Raw genomic sequence first — 23,601 nt, 5'->3', positions numbered from 1 at the left:
CCTCCTGGCTGCCAGCCCCTGCCAGGCCCTGACCTGGCCATCCCAGGATTCCAGCACCCTCCCAAAGGTTTAACTGGGATCCTCACTCTCCATCCTGGCACCGAGCACTGGGATTTTACACCAGTGCACAAGCAGTGCTCACCAGAGGCTCCACACTGGTACTGAGGCTGAATCCTCCCCACCACGTGCTGCATTAAGGACAACACTGGAACCCTTCTACCCTTGAATCCCAACAGGTCTTTCCATTCCATCTGATTTACAGAGCAAAGAACTTTGCTCAGGGGCGAGGCTCTCACATCTACCCAACAACAGGCATGTTGCTAACCTCCCCCAAAAGCTTCCATTCATTCCTTGGGTAGTCTAGAGAACTGAGCAAAGAATCAAGTCTTTTTGACTTTATTTCTTTTTTCATTACACCTAATTCCCTGTCTCTCCAACTCTCCTCTGTGCCTGAAGTCAATTTTTTTTCTCAGTAAAACCAAAGTCTTTTATTACAGGAGAAGCCATTCCTGAGGAGAGGGTAAAGCTTGGTTTGTAACTAACTTACACCTAATTCAAAATAACTACAGGAACCTTCTTAGCCACGAGCTTCGAGGCAGAAAACAGACCCCACTCCAGCTCACACACCTGCGACTTCAGCAGAATCAAAGTGATGCCAGCAAGGAACTTGGACCACGAGTTTATAAAACTATTCTTTTACACAGTTGATTCCAGAAGCTTCACCAGCTGGTAGGGGAACAGTGTGATGTAAAACCTGATGATCCCATCCAACTGTAGTGAGCAAGGCATCATCTGAAGGAGACCAGGACAAGCCTTTTACAAAGTCTCGATGAGAACGGTTTCTGAACCTGCAAAACACCAAGACTCCATCAGCCATCACTGGAGAGGATGTGGGCTTGTGCAATCCCCAGCTGCTGGGTTGTTAGGATGATGCTCCTCTGCTTAGGAACATTTTTAACTCCAGGTTACCCAGAGAAGCTGTGGCTGCCCCTGGATCCCTGGAAGTGTCCCAGGCCAGGCTGGACAGGGCTTGGAGCAGCCTGGGCCAGTGGGAGGTGTCCCTGCCATGGCAGGGGTGGCACTGGGTGGGCTCTGAGGTTCCCTTCCACCCCAAACCATCCTGTGTATTAGTAATTAACTCAAGAAGACAACAGCAGTGAGGACATTCTGTCTGTACTTACACCTCTGAGAGGTCTGAGTCGAGAACAGCAACTGAACAGTCTTCACTGATGGAAGCCAGTAAGGGTGAACTAGAGAGAGGTGAGAGCACGGTTAGAACAAGCAAATGCAAGAGTTTTTAGGGATAAACTTTTGAACAGCAGGATTCTAAGTGATCCTGACCCAGGTACAGTGAATTAATCCACAAAGATCTTACAAAAGTGTCTTCATCAGCATTTGGCAGGGTGCCAGTACACTGAGTGGGAATATTCTATTAGAGTCTGAAAGCAAGTGATCCTTCTTTAATCAGAGGTGACTCTAATTACAAAAATCCCCTCAGTGTGGGTCAGTAATCCTGGAACTGCTGGATTCTTGCCGTGGACATTCCCATATGTCAGGAGTGAGACATTGCTTGGTTTACTCTGTTCTCTGCAACAACCTCCTTGATAAGAAGACCAAAACTGGCCTCTCACGGGTTTTACTCAGAAATAACTAAGGCTTTTAAGGGGATGCAGCCCCACGTCCTGTGCCAGAATCACTCAGTACCTGTGTGCAGAGAAGGCAAAGCCTGTGATGCCTCGGGTGTGCACAGCACTGCTGAGGGCAGAGTCAGGATTCTTTGTGTCCACCAGTGCAACTGTTCCACTTTCATCACCTGGGAGAGAGGGGGATTGAAGTCACCTGCAAAAGCTGTCCTGGGAAAATGAGGACCTTCACTTGCCTGGTCAGAGTCCAGATCCTTACCCAAGACAAAGATGTCACTTTTCTGTGGATGCCACATGATTGAGGTAGGGAGGTAATTACAGGCACTGCAAACTGCAAGGGAAGAAACTGGGGTGAGTGTGGAAGGAGACAGCACAAGGATATTCCCCACCCATCTCATTTAGCACTGCCACTGCATCAAGACAAGTGTTTAAAGCTTATTGTACTTCTGTGACAGTGTTAGACCTGTTTTAACAGGCCCAACACTAGATTTGGAGTTAGAAGTCAGGCATAAAATAATTTATTTCTTCCAACACAAACTCATGCAGAAGCAGTGACTGCCCACAGAGACATACCAATTCGGGTAGCTGGTTTGGGGCATCTGGTGTCCCAGAGTAAAATTCTGTTGTCCTGTAAATCCAAAAGGAATGAAAAAAATTTTACATTTCTTTGTGGCATAAATTCAGATTCACTGCTGACTCACAGGCAAAATGACCCTGCCTTTTCCTCTGGGTTAAAATGATGCTGTCATTAAGTGCAGCCTCCAGTCATCCCCAGGACAGAATTAAGGGCTCCCAACATTTGATACAAACCCGTAGGAATCAGATTGATAAACTGATTATAAATTTATCAGACTAGAGCACTGCAGTAACACAGGTAGGCAGGCTGCAACACAAGAGGTGGTTTCTAAGTGCATTAAACTGTAAATACCCAAACTTAAATCTCATTTTAATGGGGTAGATTTAGACAACAGAGCGAGCTTTACCTCAGCACAGGACAGGAACACAGTGTCCTTACCAGGACAGGAAGCCACACATGTCACTGCATCAGCGTGAGCTACCAAAGGCACAAAAGGATAAAGAGCCTCAAAGATTGTATCCAACTTCCCCACGCATTCCCAAGGAGCTCCAGAGGCACAGCAGTGGAACGGTTATGCCCAGACACGGGATAACTTCTGCTCAGCAGCAGCCAAACCAACTGCTTCCGACCCAAGCGATGAGCTGCCCAGTCCAACCGCGGCCACAAGTCCCGGTGAGGGACTGAGGGAGCCACACAGGGGCTCGGGGGAAAGGTCAGAGCGGGATGGAAAGGGGTTTATAAAGGAGACAGAGGGGTGGGCTGGCACTCACCTCTGTAGGAGTGCAGCACCGTTTGCTCGGGGATGTCCCAGACCTTCACGCTGCGGACAAGAGCGAGCCGTGAGCGCCCGGCACGGCCCGGGGACACGGCGGCCAGGCCGGGGACACTCACCAGAAATCCCGGCCCCCGCTGACAGCCTGGCTGCTGCCGGCCAGCACACACACCGACGTCACGATGTCATCGTGCTCGTATTTACAGAACTTGTTCACGATGAGGCTCTCGTCCTCCTCCAGCTCCCACAGCTCCACCGCACCTGGGGGACGCAGGGGAACGCGCACCTCAGGGAGAGGGACACGCACCTCAGAGGGGGAACGGGGGACACCCGGCTCCGAGGGGGAAAGGGGGACACCCGGCTCCGAGGGGGGAACGGGGCACACCCGGCTCCGAGGGGGGAACGGGGGACACCCGGCTCCGAGGGGGGAAAGGGGGACACCCGGCTCCGAGGGGGGAACGGGGGACACCCGGCTCCGAGGGGGGAACGGGGGACACCCGGCTCCGAGGGGGGAACGGGGGACACCCGGCTCCGAGGGGGGAACGGGGGACACCCGGCTCCGAGGGGGGAACGGGGGACACCCGGCTCCGAGGGGGAACGGGGGACACCCGGCTCAGCAGAGGGGACAGACACACCCCAGCGAAGGATGCGGGACATCGCCATGGCTTACCGGAGTCGGAGGCCACCAGGATGCCCCTGTCAGCCAGCCAGCACAGGTCGGCGATGCCCGCCTCGGTCTGCACGCCGGCGGTGCAGAAGCCCTCGCTGGGGGCGCGCCGGGGCTCGGCGAACACCCACAGCGAGCCGGTCCAGCAGCGCCCGTTCAGCCCGGAGGCGCCCAGCAGCAGGGCCCCGTCTGCGGGAGAGACACGAGGGGAGGCGCGGGGAGAAGCGCGGGGAGCCCCCGGGGCGCGCCCGAGGCCCCCGGGCCCCGCCGGGCCGCCCGCGCCGCCGCCCCGCTACCTGCGCGGTACTGCGCCCGCTCCAGGTGCCGCTCCATGCAGGCGGGCGCGTTGGGCGGGATGTTCCACTCGGGGGCGGCCTCGGCCGCGGAATCGCCGTGCGGCGCGGCGGCGGGCGGCGCGGTGTCGGGCGGGGCGGGCGGCGGGGCCGCCTGGGGCAGCGGCAGCGGCGGCGGCAGCGGCTCCTCCATGGCGGCGGCGGCGGCGGGGCCGGCGGCGCCCCCACGTGTCTCCCGCCGCCGCCTCCTCTCGCGAGAGCGCCCGCCCCCCGCCCGCCTCCCCGCGCTCTCGCGAGAGCCGCGCCGCCATCTCAGCGCCCGGCGGCGGCGGTCACCCCGCGGGACCAGGGCTCCGGCGCCGCTGCTCACCGCCGCTGCTCACGGCTCTCCCCGCCCCGCCCCGCCCTGCCCTGCCATGCTCTCCCGCCTCGTCCTGCGCGCCGGTGAGCCGCGGGGAACGCCGCTTCTCTGGGGGGAGCGGGGTGGCGGGCGGGGGGTGCTGGCCGAGCTCTGCCCTGACGCGCTCTCCGCCCTCTTGTCCCCTCAGCCCCCGCCGCGCTGAGGGCGCTGCCGCCGCCCGTCGCCGTGGGGTGAGTACCGGGGGAGCCCACAGCGGCCGGGGTTTGTGTTTAAACAGCCTTATTCTGGGGCTTTGTCTCGGTTTTTTTCCCCGTTCGCGTTGTGGGAGTGTGACATAGGGACTGTGGGAAGGAACTTCTGGAGGTTATTTAGTCCCACCCACTTCCTGCAAGGAGGTGTGTCCAGTGCGTGCCACCGTCTTCGAATCGCGGAATAGTTTGGGTCGGAGAGGACCTTTAAGCTCATCCAGTTCCACCTGCCGTGGGCAGAGACGCCTTTCCCAGAGCAGGTCCAGCCTGGCCTTGGATACTGCCAGGGATGGGGCAGCCAGACTTCTCTGAGCACCCTGTGCCCCAGCCTCACCACTTACCTTCTTCTTTAACTGGAAATGTATTTGAGCCTCATCTAAGGGTGGTTTGGGGGACTGTTTTCCTCTGTTTTTTTAGTAAGAATCGTAATTGAAATGTTCTCCTTGTTCACAGGGTGTTGCACACCACAAGACCACTGCACACAACTCAGCAGAGCTTGGCTCCTGTGCCACCTCTGCCTGAGAAGGGAGGGGAAGTTCGTCATGGTTTGATCCCTGAGGAGTTTTTCCAGTTTCTCTACCCTAAAACAGGAGTTACAGGTCAATACTGACTTTTACCATTTTTAGCTATGCTTATGTGGTTCTGGATTCTGGAAGGGTAAAATATTACTGAAAATAAATATTTTGCTTGTGCAGGTTGTGAAGAACAAGCCAATGCAGGACTCTTGTCTCTTAAGTTAGACACCTAATGGTTATAAAAATTCTATTAGCTTGATTTTATAGAAAGATTTAGTTGCCTCTTGGTCCTTAGAACATTTAAACAGAGAATTCTGCATGTTTCTGAATGAGCAGAAGCAGCAGGGTCCACATCAGGTGTAAGCTGCTTCCACTCCTAGTGAGATTCCTTGTGGCACCTTTCCCAGGTGGAACTGTGGCTCTGTTTATTGTCCTGGTAAAATAGAACACTTCTCCCTGACCTCGTGAGCCTTGAAAGTAGCTCCCTCTGAAGTACTTGAGTTTATTAAGCCTTGTTATGCTTTACACAAGTAATGCTGCTCTCTTTTCCCTGTAGGGCCCTACATGTTGGGCACTGGCCTCCTGCTGTACCTGCTTTCCAAGGAGATCTACGTTATTAACCACGAGACAGTAGCATCTGCGTGCATACTGGCAGTCATCATTTATGGCATCAAGAAGTTTGGGGCTGATGTTGCAGCTTTCGCTGACAAACTCAACGAGGTAATGAAGAAACCCTGCTTGGACTTTGCAGTGGTTAGGAAGGAATGGTTCTGTTAAAGCACAAATGGCTTCAGACGGGCACAGGGCAGGGATGGACGGGATGTTGGGAGGGAGTTGTTCCCTGTAGGGGTGGTGATGCCCTGGCACAGGGTGCCCAGAGCAGCTGTGGCTGCCCCTGGATCCCTGGAGTGTCCAGGGCCAGGCTGGACAGGGTTTGGAGCAGCCTGGGACAGTGGGAGGTGTCCCTGCCATGGCAGGGGTGGGATGGGATGTAAGTTCCCTTCCACCCCAAACCAGTCTGGGATCCCGTGGCTGATTGTGAGCCCTCATTCTTCTCTGTAGCCACAACCTCTGCCCTGGCGCGGGGCAGTTGACAGACATTTCTCACAGCTCAGTGCCCCATTTCAGGATTCATGGCAGATCCCTTGTTTTCCCTGTACCTGGCTGTGATTCTGAGGCGTGGGGTCGTTTCCCTCCTGCAGGAGAAGGTGTCCGCGGCACAGGCCATGAAGAACGAGGCCATGCAGGCGCTGCAGACGGCCATCGAGGAGGAGAAGAAGGAGCAGTGGAGGGTGGAGGGCCACACTTACCTCTTCGACGCCAAGAGGGTGAGCAGGGCAGGGCGCTGCTGCTGCTGCCCAGGGCAGGCTGCCCTGCTGGGGCACAGGGCACGCTCTGCTGCCAGGCATGACCCCCTTGTCCCTGCTCTGTGTGCAGAACAACATCGCCATGCTGCTGGAAACCAACTACCGCGAGCGCCTGATGATGGTGTACAACGAGGTGAAGAAGAGGCTGGACTACCAGGTGGCCCTGCAGACCCTCAAGAGGCAGAAGGAGCAGGACCACATGATCCAGTGGGTGGAGAAGAACGTCATTCAGAGCATCACACCTCAGCAGGTACTCGCCGGGATTTACCTGCTTTACGTTTTAGCCTGCACAGAGATTTGCTGTTCCGGGGTCCTGGCTCACGAGGTGATGGGTAAACCTTGGCCAGGGGTGGGACTGGGTGAGCTTTGGTTTCCCTTCTGGTATTCCATGGATCTGTGTGTTGCTCTGATTAGGAACGGCAGTAGAAAACGACACACGGGGTCTCAGGCTTATTAGCAAGTCAGACCCATCTTTACTCTTTAAAATCTTCTTTATAGACAGTTCTGATGGAGTAAAACTTCATTGGACAGCAAACCAACACATCACCATCATTGGACAGTTAGGAGCAACAACCCTCAATCATTCCTTGCAAGTAAACAACAGGGAGGCAAACAACACCTGCAAGGATTGTTTTCCTTTCTCCAAGGACTGTTTAAATTCCTCCTTCCAATTTCTCAGGCCACAGTATCTCAGGCCAAAATGAGAGATCTGTGACTTAGTTTCCCACAGACATTGTGCTGCTGCCTGACTTCTCACATTCAGCATCCACATCTGTGCTTTATTTGATGTGAATCTCTGACTTCATGAGCTGTCATTGCATCCCTCTTAATCAGTAATTTATAGGTCTAAAAAGGTTTGTCTAAAATGCACTTCAATGTCTGTTTTGCTTGTTGAAATGTCTCCTGAAGGCTGTTTACTGTCTCTTGCAGCAAAAGGAAAGTATTGCCAAGTGCATCCTGGACCTGAAGGCGCTGTCCAAGAGTGCCCACGCAGCTGTGTGAGCAGCCTGAGCCCCCTGACATGTCCCAGTACCTCCTCTTGGAAACTGTATGACTCTAAAATACCATTAAACAAACAAACAAAAAAACCCTCTGCTGTATTTCACTACCAGCCGTCCCTGCCTGTTTGTGTTTGAAGTCACTGGGTGGTCACACCACCCACTGCAGCTGGTTTGTGGGGGGATGAGTTGAAACCACAGTGGGTGAGATCCTGTTGGATCCTCTGTTCGGTCACAGACACTTCCAAAGATACAGAACTTCACAGAGGAAAAATTCTGGTGCTGGAACTGATCCCTGTGTTAAATTCTGGGTGATAGCAACCCCAGACACCTGCCGTCCTTGTACACATGTTCTAAAGCCAGGATGATTTGTGTTCCCATTCACTTGGCCCTGTGCTCGGAGGGGCTCTGGATGAGTGTTCTTGTTCTCTAAAGGAGCTGGAAACTCCCTTTCACCATAAAGCCTCGTGCAGTGCTGAAAGGGGTTGGGTTCTGGGAGAAGTCATTGGGCAGGAAATGTGTCAAAATCCCCTCAATGCTCTCAGCTGTTTTTCTATTTAAAAACTGAGAAATGGGTAAGTTTATTCCAGAGGAGATTTTCTTTTTTTTTACTTTGCAAAGTCCCTTCGTCTTCTGTTTATAGGAGGCTTTTCCCTGGAGGAATTACTAAAACTCAAAAATCCCAGCAAAGCACACACACAAACAAACTCCTGTGTGTGCTGAGGGGTGATTTATGTAGTCCATAAACCCAAGTGGGCAGCCTGGGGGTGCCTGCAATCCCATTTCTCAGTGGGGTTAAGAAACACCACCTAAAGTGGGGTTTTCTTACACTTCCAATGCACCAGTTCACCGAAGTGTTATTTAGAGGCAAGAACCTTTCTTCAAGCCAACCTAAACTGAAGATGCCTTTTTTTTTTTGAATAACAGTTCCAGAGAATGCAGGTGTCTTTCATGGTTTCCTGTTTTCTGTCAATTTAAATTAAAAAAAAAGTGAAGTTGCTTAACTTCCACAATTGTGTAAAACCCACGTCGGATTGACATGTGAGCTTTTGACTGGTGTGGCAGATTCTCACAAAGCAAACGGTTAAACTGGTGTGCTGACACTTGAGGAGTTTTCCAGCAGCATTTCCATGGTGGGAGGTAAGATGGAGCTCTGTATCATTTCTTGTTTCTTTTGTTACTGCAAACACGGCACCCTGTGAGGTTTGGTGTGGGAAACTGGGAGGATTCACGGTCTGGCTCCTCTGGAATGCGGCAACAATGGGATGCAGTAGGAAAAGTGGCAGCAGCAGAGAGCAGGGTGTTTATTTTCATGTTGTAATATTTTCACATTATTCACAATCCGCAGTTTGCAAAGCATGTGGTGAGAAATGCCAGTGTAGGGATTTTGTAGCAGGATATCTTCAAGAATCCCTATCTAAGATTCTACACCCAAATTTGAGAAGAAAGTTACTGTTCCTGTTTTGGTGGGTAAAGTCGATTTAACTTAAAGGAACTTTTCAAAGCTGCTTCTGATTATGAAAATGTTCATAGGGTTTTAGCTGCTGCAAAAATAATCCTGTAGGTGCTTTTTAGTTATTAAATATCCTCCAACTTCTGGTGGAGAAGGCCCGTCAGGGAACAGTGAACTCGTGTTCAGGAGCAAGGCACTGGGAAGGGGTTGATGCTGAGGAACTGCCAGGTTTGAGTGGTTTTGTGCCACTTTTATAACATTTCCAAGAAATGGATAAAAACTAAATCAAGTCTTTTAAGTTAGAAGAGGGTGACAGGTTTGTTTTGCTTACATGTATATGTATATAAATATCACTTTTGTCCCTTTCTTTCAGCTTCTCTTCCTGTCAGTTAATGCTCTGAGAGAATGGGAGGCTCTCCCTCAAAAACAGCTCCAGGTATTTTATTTTTTAAGGAATCTCCTTAGCTGCAGTGTTGCTGCCAGAGGTGATGGCTCAGGGGAGGCTGAGCCCTGGGGCTGTTTGGGGAGGAACTGCATGGCTGCCAGAGGCTGCCCAGCACAGTCATCCTCTGAGCAGCAGCATTTTCCTGTCTGGTGGTTCCACTTTCAGACAGACCATACAGACACAGCCCCCCATGTGGTTCCACTTGCCAGTAGTACTACTGCAGAATTTTGCACGTTTTGAAACAAGCTTATGATTTTTTTTTCTGTTGCAGCTGAGCCCATTGTCACTACCACTGTCCCCAGCACTGTCCCTACCACCGTCCACACCCCTCCACCTCATTTCGAAGCTTCAGAAGTCAGCTGCTGGATCAATAAGTAAATGCTGCACCTTTATTTCCTGACTTCAGACCCAGGGTTCCCTGAGACTGCAGCCCCCTTCTGCAAGGGAAGGGTTATACATCACCTATTTAATATCTTGGGGGGTTAAAATTTGGTTAGAATTTCCTAGTCTGTGCACTGGATGGGTGATTCCTAGAGATGCTCAATGCAGATACACACATGTTAATCTCATGGGGCTGGGGATAAATGTCACACTCCATGAAGTTTGGTGAATTTGAGCACTCCTGATGCTTCAATCCCTCTGCTGAAACTGGGGGTTCTGACAGGATTTTCTGTGTGTCAACAGCCATGAAATAATGTACGTGTCATTGGCCTTCGTTTCTGGCATCCTCCTGACTGTTCTGGTTTTTGCAATCATCTTCCTCTCCAGGAAAAGTGAGTGACACAGTCGAGGGTGTAAGAGCAGAGTTGATGGTAACTCTGCAGAAGTTACTTAGAAAGTGGCTCAAATAATGTCTGCCTGGAATAGCTCTGTGTTGATGAACAGCTCAGTAACTGGCAGTAACTCCTCATGGATCATCCCAGTGATGTTTTCAGGAGAGAATTAACTTTGCCACTGCTGAGTTGTGGGGGTTTTTGTTGGTTCTGGGCTTTTCTCATCCTAATCCTGCCTGCACTGAGTTCCTCAGTCCCTTTCATCCTGGCCACTTCCAGCAGGTGGGCAGGGAGGGACTGGGCAGCCCAAACTGCCCCTTTGCTGTGCCAGAGGTCACTCATCAGCTGTCTGTCACCCCTCTGCAGCCTCCCCTGCACTGCTGCCCCCAAAGAGGGCAAGCAGCTGAGACTGGGATCCCTTTCCTTCCTAGGTTATAAGAGATCCCACCAAAATTTACAAGAGGAAGCTTTCTCCCACATGGCACCTGCGGAATCTTTTAGGAACACTCAGGTAAATGTCACAACTGTCATTTCTAATGCTTTATGCAGATATTTCACATTCTTGACTGCAGTAAATATAAATTTGGGGTGGGAGGGAGAAAAGTCACCTTTGAGACTCGATGTTACTCAGCAGTTCTTTTGACATGGAGCTTCAGGGGTTCTGGGGCTTCTCTCAACCACTGACTAGGCAGGTTAGGAGAAATCCTTTAAAGGGGAAGCATTTCTGCAGTTTTCCTCTGTGATGTTAATTCTTTGGAAGCCCCTGAAGGAGACCCTGAGCCAGACTGAGCAGTGGGATGAACCAGCGTTTACCAGTTTCCCCCAGGCAGGGACAGGCTGCTTATGGTGTGTGGTGTTGAGGACAAGTTAGAAGTGGGAAATTCCTCCTGAGCTGCCGTGCTTGTGCACTCTCTAATGTCTGTGGCTTCTCTCACATCCCCAGAATGAAGTGACCTACAGCACTCTGGTCTTCCAGCGGGGCCACACACCACTGCCTGTGTGATGAGGAAGTTCCAGATGAAATGAGAATGTTCCCACTTTCTGGACATCAAAAGCCACCAGGATGTTCCACCAGGGCCTGCCCTGGGAATGCCCCCACGCCCTCTGTAACACAGCTCTTTTTGTAGTTACGGTGGGAAATTGTCTCCTGTTCCAAACTGGCTGCCAGTGGCTGTGGGCAAATGGAGAGTTTCTATACAGGATTTCCTCATCTGTAAAAATTTCCCTGCCCTTGTAAAGTTTCCGTTTGTGAGAACTACCAGAGAGAACTGAGAAATGAAAATGTTTCTCTGCGTCTATCCACGTGTGCCCTTGTGTTACCCTTTTCATTTTCCCTTTTTTTTTTTTTTTTTTTTTATTGCCAAGTGCACTGCTTAGTTATTTTCTGTTATTGAGGAGATGATAATGGAATGTTTGTATGCAAATCTCTCCTTGTTGGGTCCCGTGAAAGAAATGCACAATCACCGCGTGACAGCCAAAATCTCTGGAAATGTTCATTTACTCGTTATTACCCACAGTGGTCTAAGTACAGTGTAAAATCGTTCCCTTTCCATGGACGGGGCTAATTTACCACGGTGGCCGTGTCAGAGCTCCGGAGGAGCCGGGCTGGAGGTGCCACCCGATGGCAGCACCAAGCCGGGGATGGCAGCGGCTGAGCTCCCTGTGCTGCTGCGGGGCGTTCCGGCTCCAGTTCCCGGGCAGGGCTCCGGCTCTGCCGGCCCCAAGGGGCTCCACCGGCCTGTGCTGCCTCTTCCGCCGGGCAGTGCTGCCTCCTGCACCGGGCTGTGGCTGGCTCTTCCACCGGGCAGTGCTGCCTCCTGCACCGGGCTGTGGCTGGCTCTTCCACCGGGCTGTGCTGCCTCCTGCACCGGGCTGTGGCTGGCTCTTCCACCGGGCAGTGCTGCCTCCTGCACCGGGCTGTGGCTGGCTCTTCCACCGGGCAGTGCTGCCTCCTGCACCGGGCTGTGGCTGGCTCTTCCACCGGGCTCTCCTTCCTCCTCCTCTAGGCTCTCCTACCCCCTGCACTGGGCTGTGCTGCTTCCCCCGTTGGGCTCTCCTTCCTCCTCTGGGCTCTCCTGCCTCCTGCGCTGGGCTCTCCTTCCTCCTCTGGGCTCTCCTGCCTCCTGCGCTGGGCTCTCCTTCCTCCTCTGGGCTCTCCTGCCTCCTGCACTGGGCTCTCCTGCCTCTTCTTCCTCCTTCCGGCAGCTGCTGGGACCTCGGGGGACAACGGAAGCGATGCTTTGAAATTCGGTGTTTGGCCACAGACTGCTGCTGGTGCCACAGACTTCCACAGGCTCAGCAGAACCACTTGTGGTCTTTGGCCGTTCCCTGCTCTCGCCTCAGTCGTGGCAGTTCCTTCAAGCTCTAATAGACAAAACAGGAGGAGCGTCTCCCTCCCTCCCTGGAAGGTGAGCTGTGTGCTGGGGTCCCTCGGGTGAGCAGGCTCATCTCCCTGGGACTGCTCTGCTTTGCTCTCAGTCCTCTCTGTTCTTCCTCCATATCCCTGTGCCTTGTCCCCTTGGAGTTTGCCAGGCAGCCTGCCAGGAATTTGGTGCAGTTTTGCTCCCGCTTCCCTCGATTTATCCAAAACACATCAGCAAAGTTCCCCGTGCATCATTCTAACAACTTTCTGCTCTTTAGGTGGGACCTGTGTTTCTGCTGAAGGTAATCAGGTCCATCAATGCTCAAGGAGAACCTGCAGCAAGTTCTGATATTGTTGTGCAGTGGCTTCCTTTGGCTTGTCTATTGGTAGAGCTGAGCTGTGTAACTGGGCAGAGCTTTGGCCTGGGACAAGGGTTAGCTCAGAAAAGAAATGAGATGCCCGATCTCAGCCGGAGGAGCAGAGGCCAACACTCTCTAAAACAAGGAACAGGGTGATGAGCTCGCTTTTCTGCTTCTTCTAGACCACTTCTATTATTCAAAGATGGAGAAGAAAAGAGGCTGGCCTTTAACAGCCTCTTTTCGGTCTGACCCATGTTCCCCAAATACGGGCTGTGTCAGCTGCGGTGTAACAATTACTGCAACTCCTGTGCCATCCCAGGCAGGGCACTGACACTGGGCAGGGTTTTTGATTGTCATGGGAGGACTCGGCAGGTCAAATCAATGTAAAATCCATCTACTATTTATTATTACTCATGAAAATGTGACAACACCGGCTGAAGCACAAGCTGACCAGACTCAAGTTTAGTTTCAATAGACAGACATAACAAACGGTGTGAGAACATCCAGTGAGCTGCTGGATTATGAACAGCAAAGAACACATCCTGGTTTTCAATCAACTCAACCAATCCTCATGTTAAAAAAAGACCCCAAACCCCCAACTAGACCAAATTTCCATCTTCTGTGTTTAGAAATTATATTACATAAAGACATATATTCACATACAGCTTTAGAGCAGCCTCAGATCCCAAGGTTGCTGCATTTTCCCGAGAGTTTCTTAGCAAAGGCACGCGGTTTATCCGTGGTCTGCTACCCACTGGCAGGTTCAACCTTTATTTATGACTGTGGGTCTGTTGTTTGCTCTGTAGGAGCTGGGTCTGTTTTTTTGCACAGGATATAGGTCCTTAAAATCAAAAGGTACGTGGCTTTGAACTTCTTTATCTTGCAGGCATAGACAATGGGGTTCATGGCAGAATTGACATGGGATAAGAGGATTGCCAAGTAGGTCAAATGTGGGGGGATGTGAGACTCAGGGTAAAAGTAGAAGATGCAGTTTATGATGCACAGAGGCAGCCAGGAGATCGCAAACAGGAAGAGAACAAGTGCAAGAGACTTGGCTGTCTTCAGCTCCTGGCCGTAGAAAGCCCCAGCCCCTCTGCCGCCGGTGGCCTGGCTGAGCTTGGTGCGGATGATGTGGAAGATCTCGGCGTACAGAGCACACATGGTGAGCAGCGGCAGCAGCGTGCACGTGAAGAAGCAGAAATACACCATGTAGTCCATCCTCATCACGGCCACGAAGCGGCACCTGAGGGAGCTCCTGGGCTCAGCCTTGCTCCAGCCAAACATGGGGACCAGCCCTCCCAGCAGGGACAGCGACCAGCACAGCCCCAGGGCCCACCAGACTCTCCTCTCTGTGGTGATTGTTTTATACCTGTAGGGGAAGAGATCCCAGGTGGTGTTAAAGAGGAGCGTTTTAAAGTAGTTAAGGGGGAACTCGCCTGTTCAGGCGCTGCAGGGTGATTGTTGGAAAATGAAGCATTAACTTCTTTTTGTGGGGAAACCAAATTTTGTCTGGAGACAAGCCTCAACCCTTCATTTGTAACAGTTACTCTGGGCACCAGTAAGAACTGTGCTTAAGTTCCCTTGTTTAAAATTGGATGTCCAATCTATTTTGTTTCTTGTTTCATTATGATCTTAGTTCTCTTCTTGTCAGGATATTGCTTTGCTGCTGTTGGAAGCCCTATCTCATTTCTTGGCTTCCTTGGGTGTACCTTCCTCTTTTTATTTGGTTTATGCCATTTGTAGGGCTAAAACTCATTCTTCAGCTTCATGGGTCCTTTCTCATTATAAAACATGACTTCTTGGACGCTTGAGGTTATGCTTTGCTTTTCTAGCTTGTGTACTTTTCATTTAAATGTAAACAGTGAGTAATTTCAGTTAACTGTTAATACGTTTGTTACTACTTCTGTATTTTCAACAAATACTAAAAGGGATTTTACTTAAAAGACAAACCTCAGAAACCTAAAAAAGAAACCCTGTAACACGTTCAGCATCCTGTGCAATTAACCAGTGCTGAAAAGTCAGCAGTTTGCCTGCAGACACATCCTGAGCTCTAACCCTGAGCAGTGAGGATACCTGAGAACACCGAGCTGTTCACGAGCACCCCTGGATCTCTGGAAGGCTCATCTCAGGTGGGCTGTGGGGCACAAGCATCCAAGTAAGGAAGGGTTAGAAAGGAGGGCACAGGAGGTGGGGCAGAGGCTGGGCAGAGGTGGGGTGTCATTATAGGACACAAAGATGAAAGACTCCAAATACTTCAGAAGGCAAAGAGCACAGAAAAAAGGCTTTTTTGTCTAATTCTTACTACCTTTTATAAGGTGTTCCCATACAGACTGAACATGGTTGGTGAATAGGAACGACACCTCTCTGATGCCATTGGTTAAACCAGAGAAACAGAAAACACCACCTGGAGAAGGATTGCTTTGAGGAAGGAGAGTTGTTCGCCAAGACTGTTTGGAGAAGAAGCTTTCTGGAGAAACTTTTCCTTGGGGAAAAAGTCAACAGCTGCTAAGCAGGCTAAAAATCCTTCAGACCCAGGAATCCCAGGCCCACCGTGGGGCAGCCTCACCTGGTGGGCAGCTTGACCCGCAGGTACCTGTCGACGGCGATGGCCAGCAGGGACAGGATGGAGGCGTTGGTGAACACCAGCAGCAGGCAGCACATGAAGAGGCAGCCGCGGGCGGGCAGGGCGATGCCCAGGCTCACCACGATGGCCAGGGGCACCACCAGCAGCCCCACGGCGATGTCGGCCAGCGCCAGCGACGCGATGAAAAGGAGCGTCGTGTTCTGGAACGCCGCGTTCAGCCGCACCACCCACATCACCAGCACGTTGCCCAGCGTGGCAAACAAAGCCACCAGGCACTCGGTGCCGATGTAGATCCCGTCCAGGCTGCTCAGGGCCAGGCTGCTGTTTGGCATCCTGAGCTGCTGCAGCTTCTCCTGCCCGGGCTGCGGCTGCGGAAGGAAATGTGGGCATCGATGGCCACGTGTGGGACCTGCGGGCTCTGCTGCTCGCCGCCAGAGATTCGCCAGCATCCAAACCTCTGTGCTACTTCATGTCCTCAGCACTGGTCTCAGTATCCAGGAGCTGTTCCCCTCCCTGGAGACCCCTCCTGAAGCTCACGGCATCCCTTCAGCAGCCTCGAGTCACCAAAGTGCCTTGGGAAGCTGTTTTGAAGGGAAAACGTGGGAAAGCTTCCACAGTCCTTCTCACCAGCAACTTATAAAGAAATAGTTCTACAGGTTCCTCTTTCAAGCTGTTTTAGAAGGGCAAAAGTGTCAACAGCAGTTGGCTGCAATGCTGCTGCTTATCAGTCCAGTTATCATAAATTATCACAGCTGAGGCAGCTCCGGGGTGTTGAAGGGAGGTGCATCCAAAAACCAAAGGCTCCTGCGCGAAGGAAAGGACAGGGTGAGGTCACTCTGCCCTCACCAACAGGGGCAAAGCAGACTTGGCTTGGGGAAAAATTAATTCCCAGTCAAATCAGAGCAGGATCGCGAGAAAGAAAACCGAGTTGTAAAGGCAGAGGGCGGGTGCTGGAGCAGAGGCTCCACCCTGCGAGAGCGCCCTGCCCGCCTGGAGCTGGAGCTGGAGCTGGAGCTGGAGCTGGAGCAGCCCCTGTGCGAAGGGGGATTTGCAGCACGACTCAGTGAACAGCTCTGCCTCTGCCCAGCCCTTTCCCTCCAGAGGCAGGTGCTTTTCCGTGGGGACACTGTGTCCGAGGGCGATGCCACCGAGCCCCGCTGGGGCCAAATCGGGGCCGGGGGTTCCGCCCAGTCCCCCCCGTTCCCTCCAGGTTCCTGCCGGGGCAGCACAAGGTGCTCTGATACTCCTCAGGTGCTTCCTCCGCAGGCAGCATCTGTTTCCTGTCCCAAACGCGACACAGCCGGGCTGCCGGGCTGCTGTGACCCCTCTGTCACGGCAGGAGGACGAGCCTGTGCCCTTCTGCTGTCCCTGCCCCGCAGGAGCTCGGCTTTGCCGCAGCCCTGGGGTGCCGTGGGTGCCGCATCCCCTCCCTTGCCCTCCATCCTCCTCCTGGGGGCACTCGGCCCTTCTCCCAGCCCTCCTTCGGCCGCCGGTTTTGACACCTTGCAAAGCCATTAAACGCTTTAATTAAAGGCCGAGGGCCGGAGCGTGGGCTCGGGAGCAGCTCGGGGTGAGGGCCCCGGCTCCGGCCGCCCCCGGGAGGCTTTGGGGCAGATCAGGATCCCAAAGGAGCGTTTTTAGGTGCTGTTCTGGAGCTGAGGAGCCTGCGGACAGGAGCAGGCTGGGGTCAGTCCCGGAGCCCGGGGATGGCACGGCCGGGGGGGTTAAAGGCTCCCGGATCCCGCGCCCCGAGCGCTTGATGGTTTTGCCATTTAAAGGCTGTACTCGGCTCGTTCCTTGGATGGCTCCGGAGAAAGGCTTCCAGCTATTCCCGAGGGATCCTCCTACATCCTGGTGAGATAAGGATCAGGAAGGGAAGGTCTCTGCAATCTCAGCTGCGGCTTTGAGCACAGATTCCCTCTTCACTTCGGGGGTGGAGGGGAGGAGGACAAATTTGCTGGAAAAGAATTATTTCTAAGTGACACACAGAAAAGAAAAAAAACTATCCCACAACAATGATCTTATCGTGCGAGTCTGCCTTTGTTGTGGTGGGGCTGTAGAAGCCTGGCAGGGAGGACAGAGCAGCTCCTCGAAGGCAAAATCTCCTGCCTGGCAGCCCGGGGGGGCTCGGGGGTCCCGGCTGTGCTCACACCGTGCCAGCCCTCCTTGCTGTGTCCCCTCTGATGTTACATCCCAGCAGCTTCTGCTCCCGTGCCAGCAGGTGTGGAGGGTTTGGGGTTTTTTACTGGATTTCAAGGTGTCATGTTTACTTTATAGGAAAAAAACCAAAAACAAACCCAAGCAACTCATAAACCAGGGGAGTGGGGAGCTCTGTCCTGGCTCTTCCCTGCCTGAGGAGGAAGTGAAAGCAAGGCAGGGAGAGGATGTGAATGTGGAGCAGAGTCACATCTGCTGTGACAGTGACTGTGGGCTGGTGAATTATGGCCCGGAATGAGAGACTGCAGCCTGGTGTGGCGGGCAGTGTCCTGTGCCATGGTAAAAGGAGGGTTACTCTGGGCTGGACAGGAGCAGGACCCTTTTGGTTTCCCTCTGAAACTCCCCATTTGGGATTTTTCCCCTTCCCCTCCAGTGGAGGCACAGTGATGTTGGAAAACCACTGCTGGCATTTCTCACAGATGCAAAGACCTGAAGAACCCCCTCCTCTGGCACACACACAGCTGTGCTGGGAGGCAAAGTTCACCATCCTTAGAATGTGGGGCTGGTTCCAGAGATGATTTCAACTGCTGTCAAGAGCAAATTGGCAGAGGAGAATCAGAGCTGGAAAGCTCTTCCTCCCTTCCACATCGCATTCCCTGAGCTTGAACTGTGCTGGGCTGGGATTCTCCTGAGGCTTTGGGCTCCAAACGCCCAAAAGCCGGCAGGCAGCTGTGTTTGCTGGTCCTGCCGAGCCCGTCGGGCAGCGCAGGGCCCGTGTGGGAGGAGCTGGAGCTGCCAAACCAGCAGGGCCTGGTGGCGGGATGCAGCAGCCGGAGCTCCGGAACTGCTCCCGCTTGTCACCTCTGGAATCCCAGGTACAGACAGGGCAGGAGAGCTGGAATCCCAGGTACAGACAGGGCAGGAGAGCTGGAATCCCAGGTACAGACAGGGCAGGAGAGCTGGAATCCCAGGTACAGACAGGGCAGGAGAGCTGGAATCCCAGGTACAGACAGGGCAGGAGCACAGGGACAGGGGCTCGGACAAATCGTGGTTTTGTGTGTTTTCAAAATGAATTGCATTCTAAGCCGAGTTTTATTTTTCTCTGGGTGTGGCTGTGGGGTGGGCAGAGCAGCGGGCACAGGACCCGGTTTGGTGCCAGCTGCACTCCTGCCCACAGGGGTGATCCCAGACTGTTCTGGTGATCCCACGGTGATCCTGTTCCTGTCCCACCCCAGCCGGGGCTGGATTGAACGGTGTCACAGCGGCTGCTCTCACTGGCTGCGGAAATGCAGCTCCTTGGAATGTTTTATTCCCAGAGCTGCTTTCCCAGCCTGATGCAGAGACATCAGCCAGCAGTGTGGAGAGCCCCTCCTGCGTGTGAGGAGAGGAAATCACCTCTCAGGGGTTGTGTTTCACAGCCCCTGCCCGGCTCTGCCAGGCCCGGGGAGGTGACAGCAGATCCGGGATCCCTCTGGAGACTCCTCTGCACAGCCCAGAACTTCCCATCCCTGCTCTTCATTAGAGGCTGCTTTAAAATTCCATGGAAATGGCATACAATAAATCCTGGTGAGATGAAAGGGAGGTTTGAGCTGGCAGGAGGTTCTTTAGAGAGGCTCTATTTACACAAATTGTCTGCCTGACAGGAGAGAAACTGTTTTGACATTTTATAAACTCTTCCACTGATAATTTTGCATCTCAGAACAGCAAGGCTGTGGGAGGCAGGACGGGGTGAAACAACAAAGCCAAGGCCCTGAGCTCCCTTCCCAGCTCTTACTTTTGAACACCAGCAAATTATTTAACTGCAAAGCACTGCAAAAGCAGCTTTTCTCTGAGAAGAAAGGGAGGGAAGTGCCATTATCCCACTGATGGGCATCCTCAGGAGGGGACGGTCACCTGGCACAGGCAGCACCCACTGCCACTGCCCTGCCTGTCCCCGGGGCTGGAGAACACGGGGACGTGTAAACCCCACCGAGCAGCTTCTCCAAATCAGTTTGTCTCCAGCAAGGGTTGAGTGGACACTGCCAGAAAAGGGTGGCTCCATCAGCTACAATAAATATGTGCCTGGTACAGGGTCACTGAATTACTCTGAATTTTGAGTGTTTCGTGGCGTCTCTGGCTACAAATGTCCCAGATTAAATGAATATTGCTGAGATCTTTCCTAAGATTGCTAAGACTTTGGGTTATCCTGTGCAGGGCCGGGAGTGGGACTGCTGATCCCTGTGGGTCCCTCCTAACTCAGGATATTCTATGAACATCTTGCTGTAATTTATTTATGAATCATGACTCACTCTCTGACTGGCATTCGTGGACTAATTCATCATTGTCAGCATGACTGGGGTGGGGGGAGCTTATATTTCCTCTGGATATCTTCTAAGTGCCTTTTTCCTGCCTTTATTTCCCTAATCAAACCCGGATCTTATTTATAGCGCTGCCGTTTCTGTCTGGGTAAGCCCAGAGTGGCCCCAATGGCTTAACAGGATTTATTTCCTGCAGCTTTGCCCGGGTGTAATGAACAGAGGGATTTGGTCCTGTGGCTGCGCTAATCCTCTCCGAGGTGGAGGCAGAGGCTTTCCCCTGAGGAACAAGAATTCCAAATGAAGCCCCTCGGGAAGGGGGAAGGAGCTGAGGGCTCCAAAGCAGAAGTGAGGGATCCCAATGCCCAGCTGATCCCTCACAGGCTTCCACAGCTGCTCGGTGCCCCTGGCCTGGGCTCTGCAGGGAAGTTCAGGGGTTGCTGATGTTCCTTGGAGCCGAGCAGGAAGGCTTGGAGCCGAGCTCAGGTCCCACCTCACACCGTGACAGCACCAAGGGCACTCTCACACAAAGTCTGTGGCCAGGAAGGAAAGCCTTTGGGCCTGTCTTGGATCAAAGATGGGCTGAAAACAAACCATTTTCCAGGGAAGTGGTCCTGAGAGCAGCCTGGAGCTTCCCCAGGAGCTCAGCCCCACCAACAGGAAGATGAGCTGGAGGCAGCCGGGCTCTGGGGGCCAGCACGGCCCACGTTTGCCAGGCGAGCTCTTTAGGAAGGAAGCACTGTTTATACCTTTTTATTTTTGATGTATGTATATTTGGATCCGACCTTTGCCGTGGTGGATGGCAGAAATCAAGGCCTCTTTTGTTCTACAATTAACTCGGAGATGTTTTTTTGGTTCCTTAGTGAAGGAAAGGGATTTATTTTTCCTCAGAACAAAACGCACACAGAGCTCTCATTGCTGTAGAAAACTGTTTCGTTAATGACACTTATTGCCAGGATCGCTGCCCTGATTGGGGGGAAGTAAAGTATTCTTTAATACTTCCTGCAGGCTTTGGAGCCTCGCAGTGATGTACCTGGAGTTTGCCCCTCAGATTTGTCTGACGGAATCACAATTTAAACTGAGCGTGTTCCCGGGTAAAGGAATAGTAACAGCGGAGCCCTGCTGGTGGTGTGAGAGGAGCTTTAGCCCTGCCCTCGTGAGCCCCCCGAGGAGCTGGGCTGGCACCAGCCCCGCGGGTTTGGCTGGAGCAGCAGCCTGGGAAGCGCAGGGCTGGAAGGACGGGGCAGATAAAGCGGTTTTGTTTGTTATTGTTTCCATCCCCTCAGCTCCTCGTCACTTCCACTCCGATCCAAACACGTGGGGGACGAAAGTGCTGAGTTGGGCTCTGCTGATCTGGCAGCCGGGAAGGGAAATCTGTGCTTGCTCAAGGTTTCCATGCGGGGCTGGAGCAGGGAGAGCCCGGGACAGGGCAGGGACAGGACAGGGACAGGGCAGGGACAGCACAGCGGGAGCAGTGTGAGCAGGGCAGGGCTGGCAGGGGGAACGAGTGACCCATCCCCAGCACACACAGCGTCCCAGAGCCCCCCGGCTGTCCCAGCAGAGACAGCAGCGCCTCTGGAAATCTCAGGAGAGTGGAGAGCAGCCTGTGGCTCTCGGCCAGCCCAGCCGGGAGCGGCTGCAGCCCCTGATGAGCTGTCCCCAGTCCCGCCCGGGGATGGAGCCCGGGCTGAGCTGTCCCTGTCCCGCCCGGGGATGGAGCCCGTCCTGAGCTGTCCCCAATCCCGCCCGGGGATGGAGCCCGGGCTGAGCTGTCCCTGTCCCGCCCGGGGATGGAGCCCGTCCTGAGCTGTCCCCAATCCCGCCCGGGGATGGAGCCCGGGCTGAGCTGTCCCTGTCCCGCCCGGGGATGGAGCCCGGCCTGAGCTGTCCCAGTCCCGCCCGGGGATGGAGCCCGGCCTGAGCTGTCCCTGTCCCGCCCGGGGATGGAGCCCGTCCTGAGCTGTCCCCAATCCCGCCCGGGGATGGAGCCCGGGCTGAGCTGTCCCTGTCCCGCCCGGGGATGGAGCCCGTCCTGAGCTGTCCCCAATCCCGCCCGGGGATGGAGCCCGGGCTGAGCTGTCCCAGTCCCGCCCGGGGATGGAGCCCGGGCTGAGCTGTCCCAGTCCCGCCCGGGGATGGAGCCCGGGCTGAGCTGTCCCTGTCCCGCCCGGGGATGGAGCCCGGCCTGAGCTGTCCCAGTCCCGCCCGGGGATGGAGCCCGGCCTGAGCTGTCCCTGTCCCGCCCGGGGATGGAGCCCGGCCTGAGCTGTCCCTGTCCCTGTCCCGCCCGGGGATGGAGCCCGGCCTGAGCTGTCCCTGTCCCGCCCGGGGATGGAGCCCGGGCTGAGCTGTCCCTGTCCCGCCCGGGGATGGAGCCCGGCCTGAGCTGTCCCAGTCCCGCCCGGGGATGGAGCCCGGGCTGAGCTGCCCCTGTCCCGCCCGGGGATGGAGCCCGGGCTGAGCTGCCCCTGTCCCGCCCGGCGATGGGGCAGAGCCGTGAGCACAGCGCTGCGGACGCGGCCCGGAGCAGGCACGGCGGTGACAGGAGCCGTCAGGAGGAGCCGTCAGTCTGGAATGCAGCTCCTCACCACAACACACAGCCCAGGCAGTAAAACAAGCGATTAAATGCTCTGATACCTCTGCGGTTCCTGTAACTCTGGAAAGACAAGTGGAGGTTTCTGTCATCAAGGTAACCTCAAGAGCCGGCCCCCGTCAGCACAGGGCCTCAGCTCCCATCCTGCTTCACCCAACGGGACAGCAGCTCCCGGGACACGTTTTGTCTGTCGAGGGTAAAAGCGAGATCTGGCAGATAAATACCCTCATCCCCGGCGCGCCCGTTCCTTGGGAAAACAGCCCCGGGAGCTCCATCCCAGCCCTCCCGCCGAGCAGGGCAGCGCCGGGACCCGCGGGCTGTGCCCGCTGGGGCAGGGCTCGGTCCGGCACCCCGCCGCGTGTCCGGAGCTGGCCCCAGACCCGGCGGTCTGTCCCGGGTGTCCCCACCCCGCCCAGGTCACGGCTGGGCTGAGCCCTGCGGTGCCAGGGGCTCGGTTTTATCCCAGTCCCCGGCAGGAGCGCTGGGACGGCTCCAGCCCACGAGCCGCAGCCCGCCCTGCCCGCCCGGCTGCTCCCGGCAAACCCAGCTGCCGCACTTCTCGCAGCAGACGCGAGCTTTTATCTTTGCTCGCTTCCACCGCCGAACTCGGGCTGGGACACGAGCTACTTTCAAACTCGTCTGCTGTTATTTATGCAAACACTTTCCTTCCAAAGGGCAACGGGGAAGCGTCGGGAGCCGAGGCACAGCCAAACGTTCCGAGGGTGTCAGCGGCGTTTTCAGTTTTCAGAGGGCTCAGCTCAGCTGGTGGGGAGCCCCCACCTCCCACAGCCTTGGGGTGCAGGGAGGAGACCCCTGTGTGACCCCCGGTGTCCCAGGGTGACCCGGCCGACAGTGCCACCAGAGCCCCTGCCCAGGGGGAAACGGGGCACGGTGGGAGACACACAGCACATCCAGGCCCTTCTCAGGCAGCTCCCAGTCAAAGTTTCTGAGTCATAGCAGGAGTGGAAGTGACTCATGATCCACTCAGGAGGCGACTGCGGAGCTGGAGTCACGGGCTTGCAGGATGTCTGTGACACTGAGCTGCTGCCCAAAGGGACCGGGGGTGACTGTGCTGGGAGGGGAAGCTCAGCTCCGGCTGTGAGGAGACACAGGTGCCTCGTGCTCCCTCCTAGCCACCAT

General features: G+C 54.5%; 4 protein-coding genes across 5 annotated transcripts; 2 read left to right on the top strand and 2 right to left on the bottom strand.

Annotated features, from left to right (window-relative positions):
• Window positions 1–380: 380 nt before the first annotated feature.
• WDR77 (WD repeat domain 77) lies at window positions 381–4,156 on the bottom strand. Its single transcript, XM_066203990.1, has 10 exons — window positions 3,956–4,156; window positions 3,663–3,848; window positions 3,112–3,253; window positions 2,991–3,040; window positions 2,627–2,697; window positions 2,217–2,271; window positions 1,903–1,974; window positions 1,705–1,813; window positions 1,182–1,250; window positions 381–848 (listed from the first exon to the last, which is right to left on the bottom strand). The coding sequence occupies exons 1-10, from the start codon at window positions 4,143–4,145 to the stop codon at window positions 689–691; spliced, it is 1,104 nt and encodes a 367-aa protein (XP_066060087.1). The 5' UTR covers window positions 4,146–4,156; the 3' UTR covers window positions 381–688.
• A 106-nt stretch (window positions 4,157–4,262) lies between these two features.
• On the top strand, window positions 4,263–7,548 carry ATP5PB (ATP synthase peripheral stalk-membrane subunit b). The gene is made up of 7 exons (XM_066203700.1): window positions 4,263–4,396; window positions 4,501–4,543; window positions 5,015–5,160; window positions 5,633–5,796; window positions 6,279–6,404; window positions 6,514–6,693; window positions 7,374–7,548. The coding sequence occupies exons 1-7, from the start codon at window positions 4,369–4,371 to the stop codon at window positions 7,443–7,445; spliced, it is 759 nt and encodes a 252-aa protein (XP_066059797.1). The 5' UTR covers window positions 4,263–4,368; the 3' UTR covers window positions 7,446–7,548.
• Window positions 7,549–7,630: 82 nt separating this feature from the next.
• Window positions 7,631–11,592, top strand: CUNH1orf162 (chromosome unknown C1orf162 homolog). 2 transcript variants are annotated; one of them, XM_066203701.1, is made up of 6 exons: window positions 7,631–8,581; window positions 9,268–9,330; window positions 9,611–9,713; window positions 10,024–10,112; window positions 10,544–10,623; window positions 11,056–11,592. In XM_066203701.1, the coding sequence occupies exons 2-6, from the start codon at window positions 9,300–9,302 to the stop codon at window positions 11,113–11,115; spliced, it is 363 nt and encodes a 120-aa protein (XP_066059798.1). In that variant the 5' UTR covers window positions 7,631–8,581; window positions 9,268–9,299; the 3' UTR covers window positions 11,116–11,592. The 2 variants fall into 2 exon arrangements, with proteins under 2 accessions (XP_066059798.1, XP_066059799.1); XM_066203702.1 differs by lacking the exon at window positions 7,631–8,581 and adding an exon at window positions 8,763–8,907.
• A 1,535-nt stretch (window positions 11,593–13,127) lies between these two features.
• On the bottom strand, window positions 13,128–15,921 carry ADORA3 (adenosine A3 receptor). The gene is made up of 2 exons (XM_066203699.1): window positions 15,400–15,921; window positions 13,128–14,202 (listed from the first exon to the last, which is right to left on the bottom strand). Exons 1-2 carry the CDS (start codon window positions 15,864–15,866, stop codon window positions 13,608–13,610), a joined length of 1,062 nt encoding a protein of 353 aa, XP_066059796.1. The 5' UTR covers window positions 15,867–15,921; the 3' UTR covers window positions 13,128–13,607.
• Window positions 15,922–23,601: the final 7,680 nt, after the last annotated feature.

The sequence above is a fragment of the Chamaea fasciata genome, unplaced genomic scaffold (genome assembly GCF_029207755.1).
Source record: "Chamaea fasciata isolate MVZ Bird 193981 ecotype frontalis unplaced genomic scaffold, bChaFas1.0.hap1 SCAF_25, whole genome shotgun sequence".
Taxonomy (NCBI): Eukaryota; Metazoa; Chordata; class Aves; order Passeriformes; family Sylviidae; genus Chamaea; species Chamaea fasciata.
Note: the sequence above shows the minus strand (reverse complement) of the source record. Positions and strands in the feature narration are given on the sequence as shown.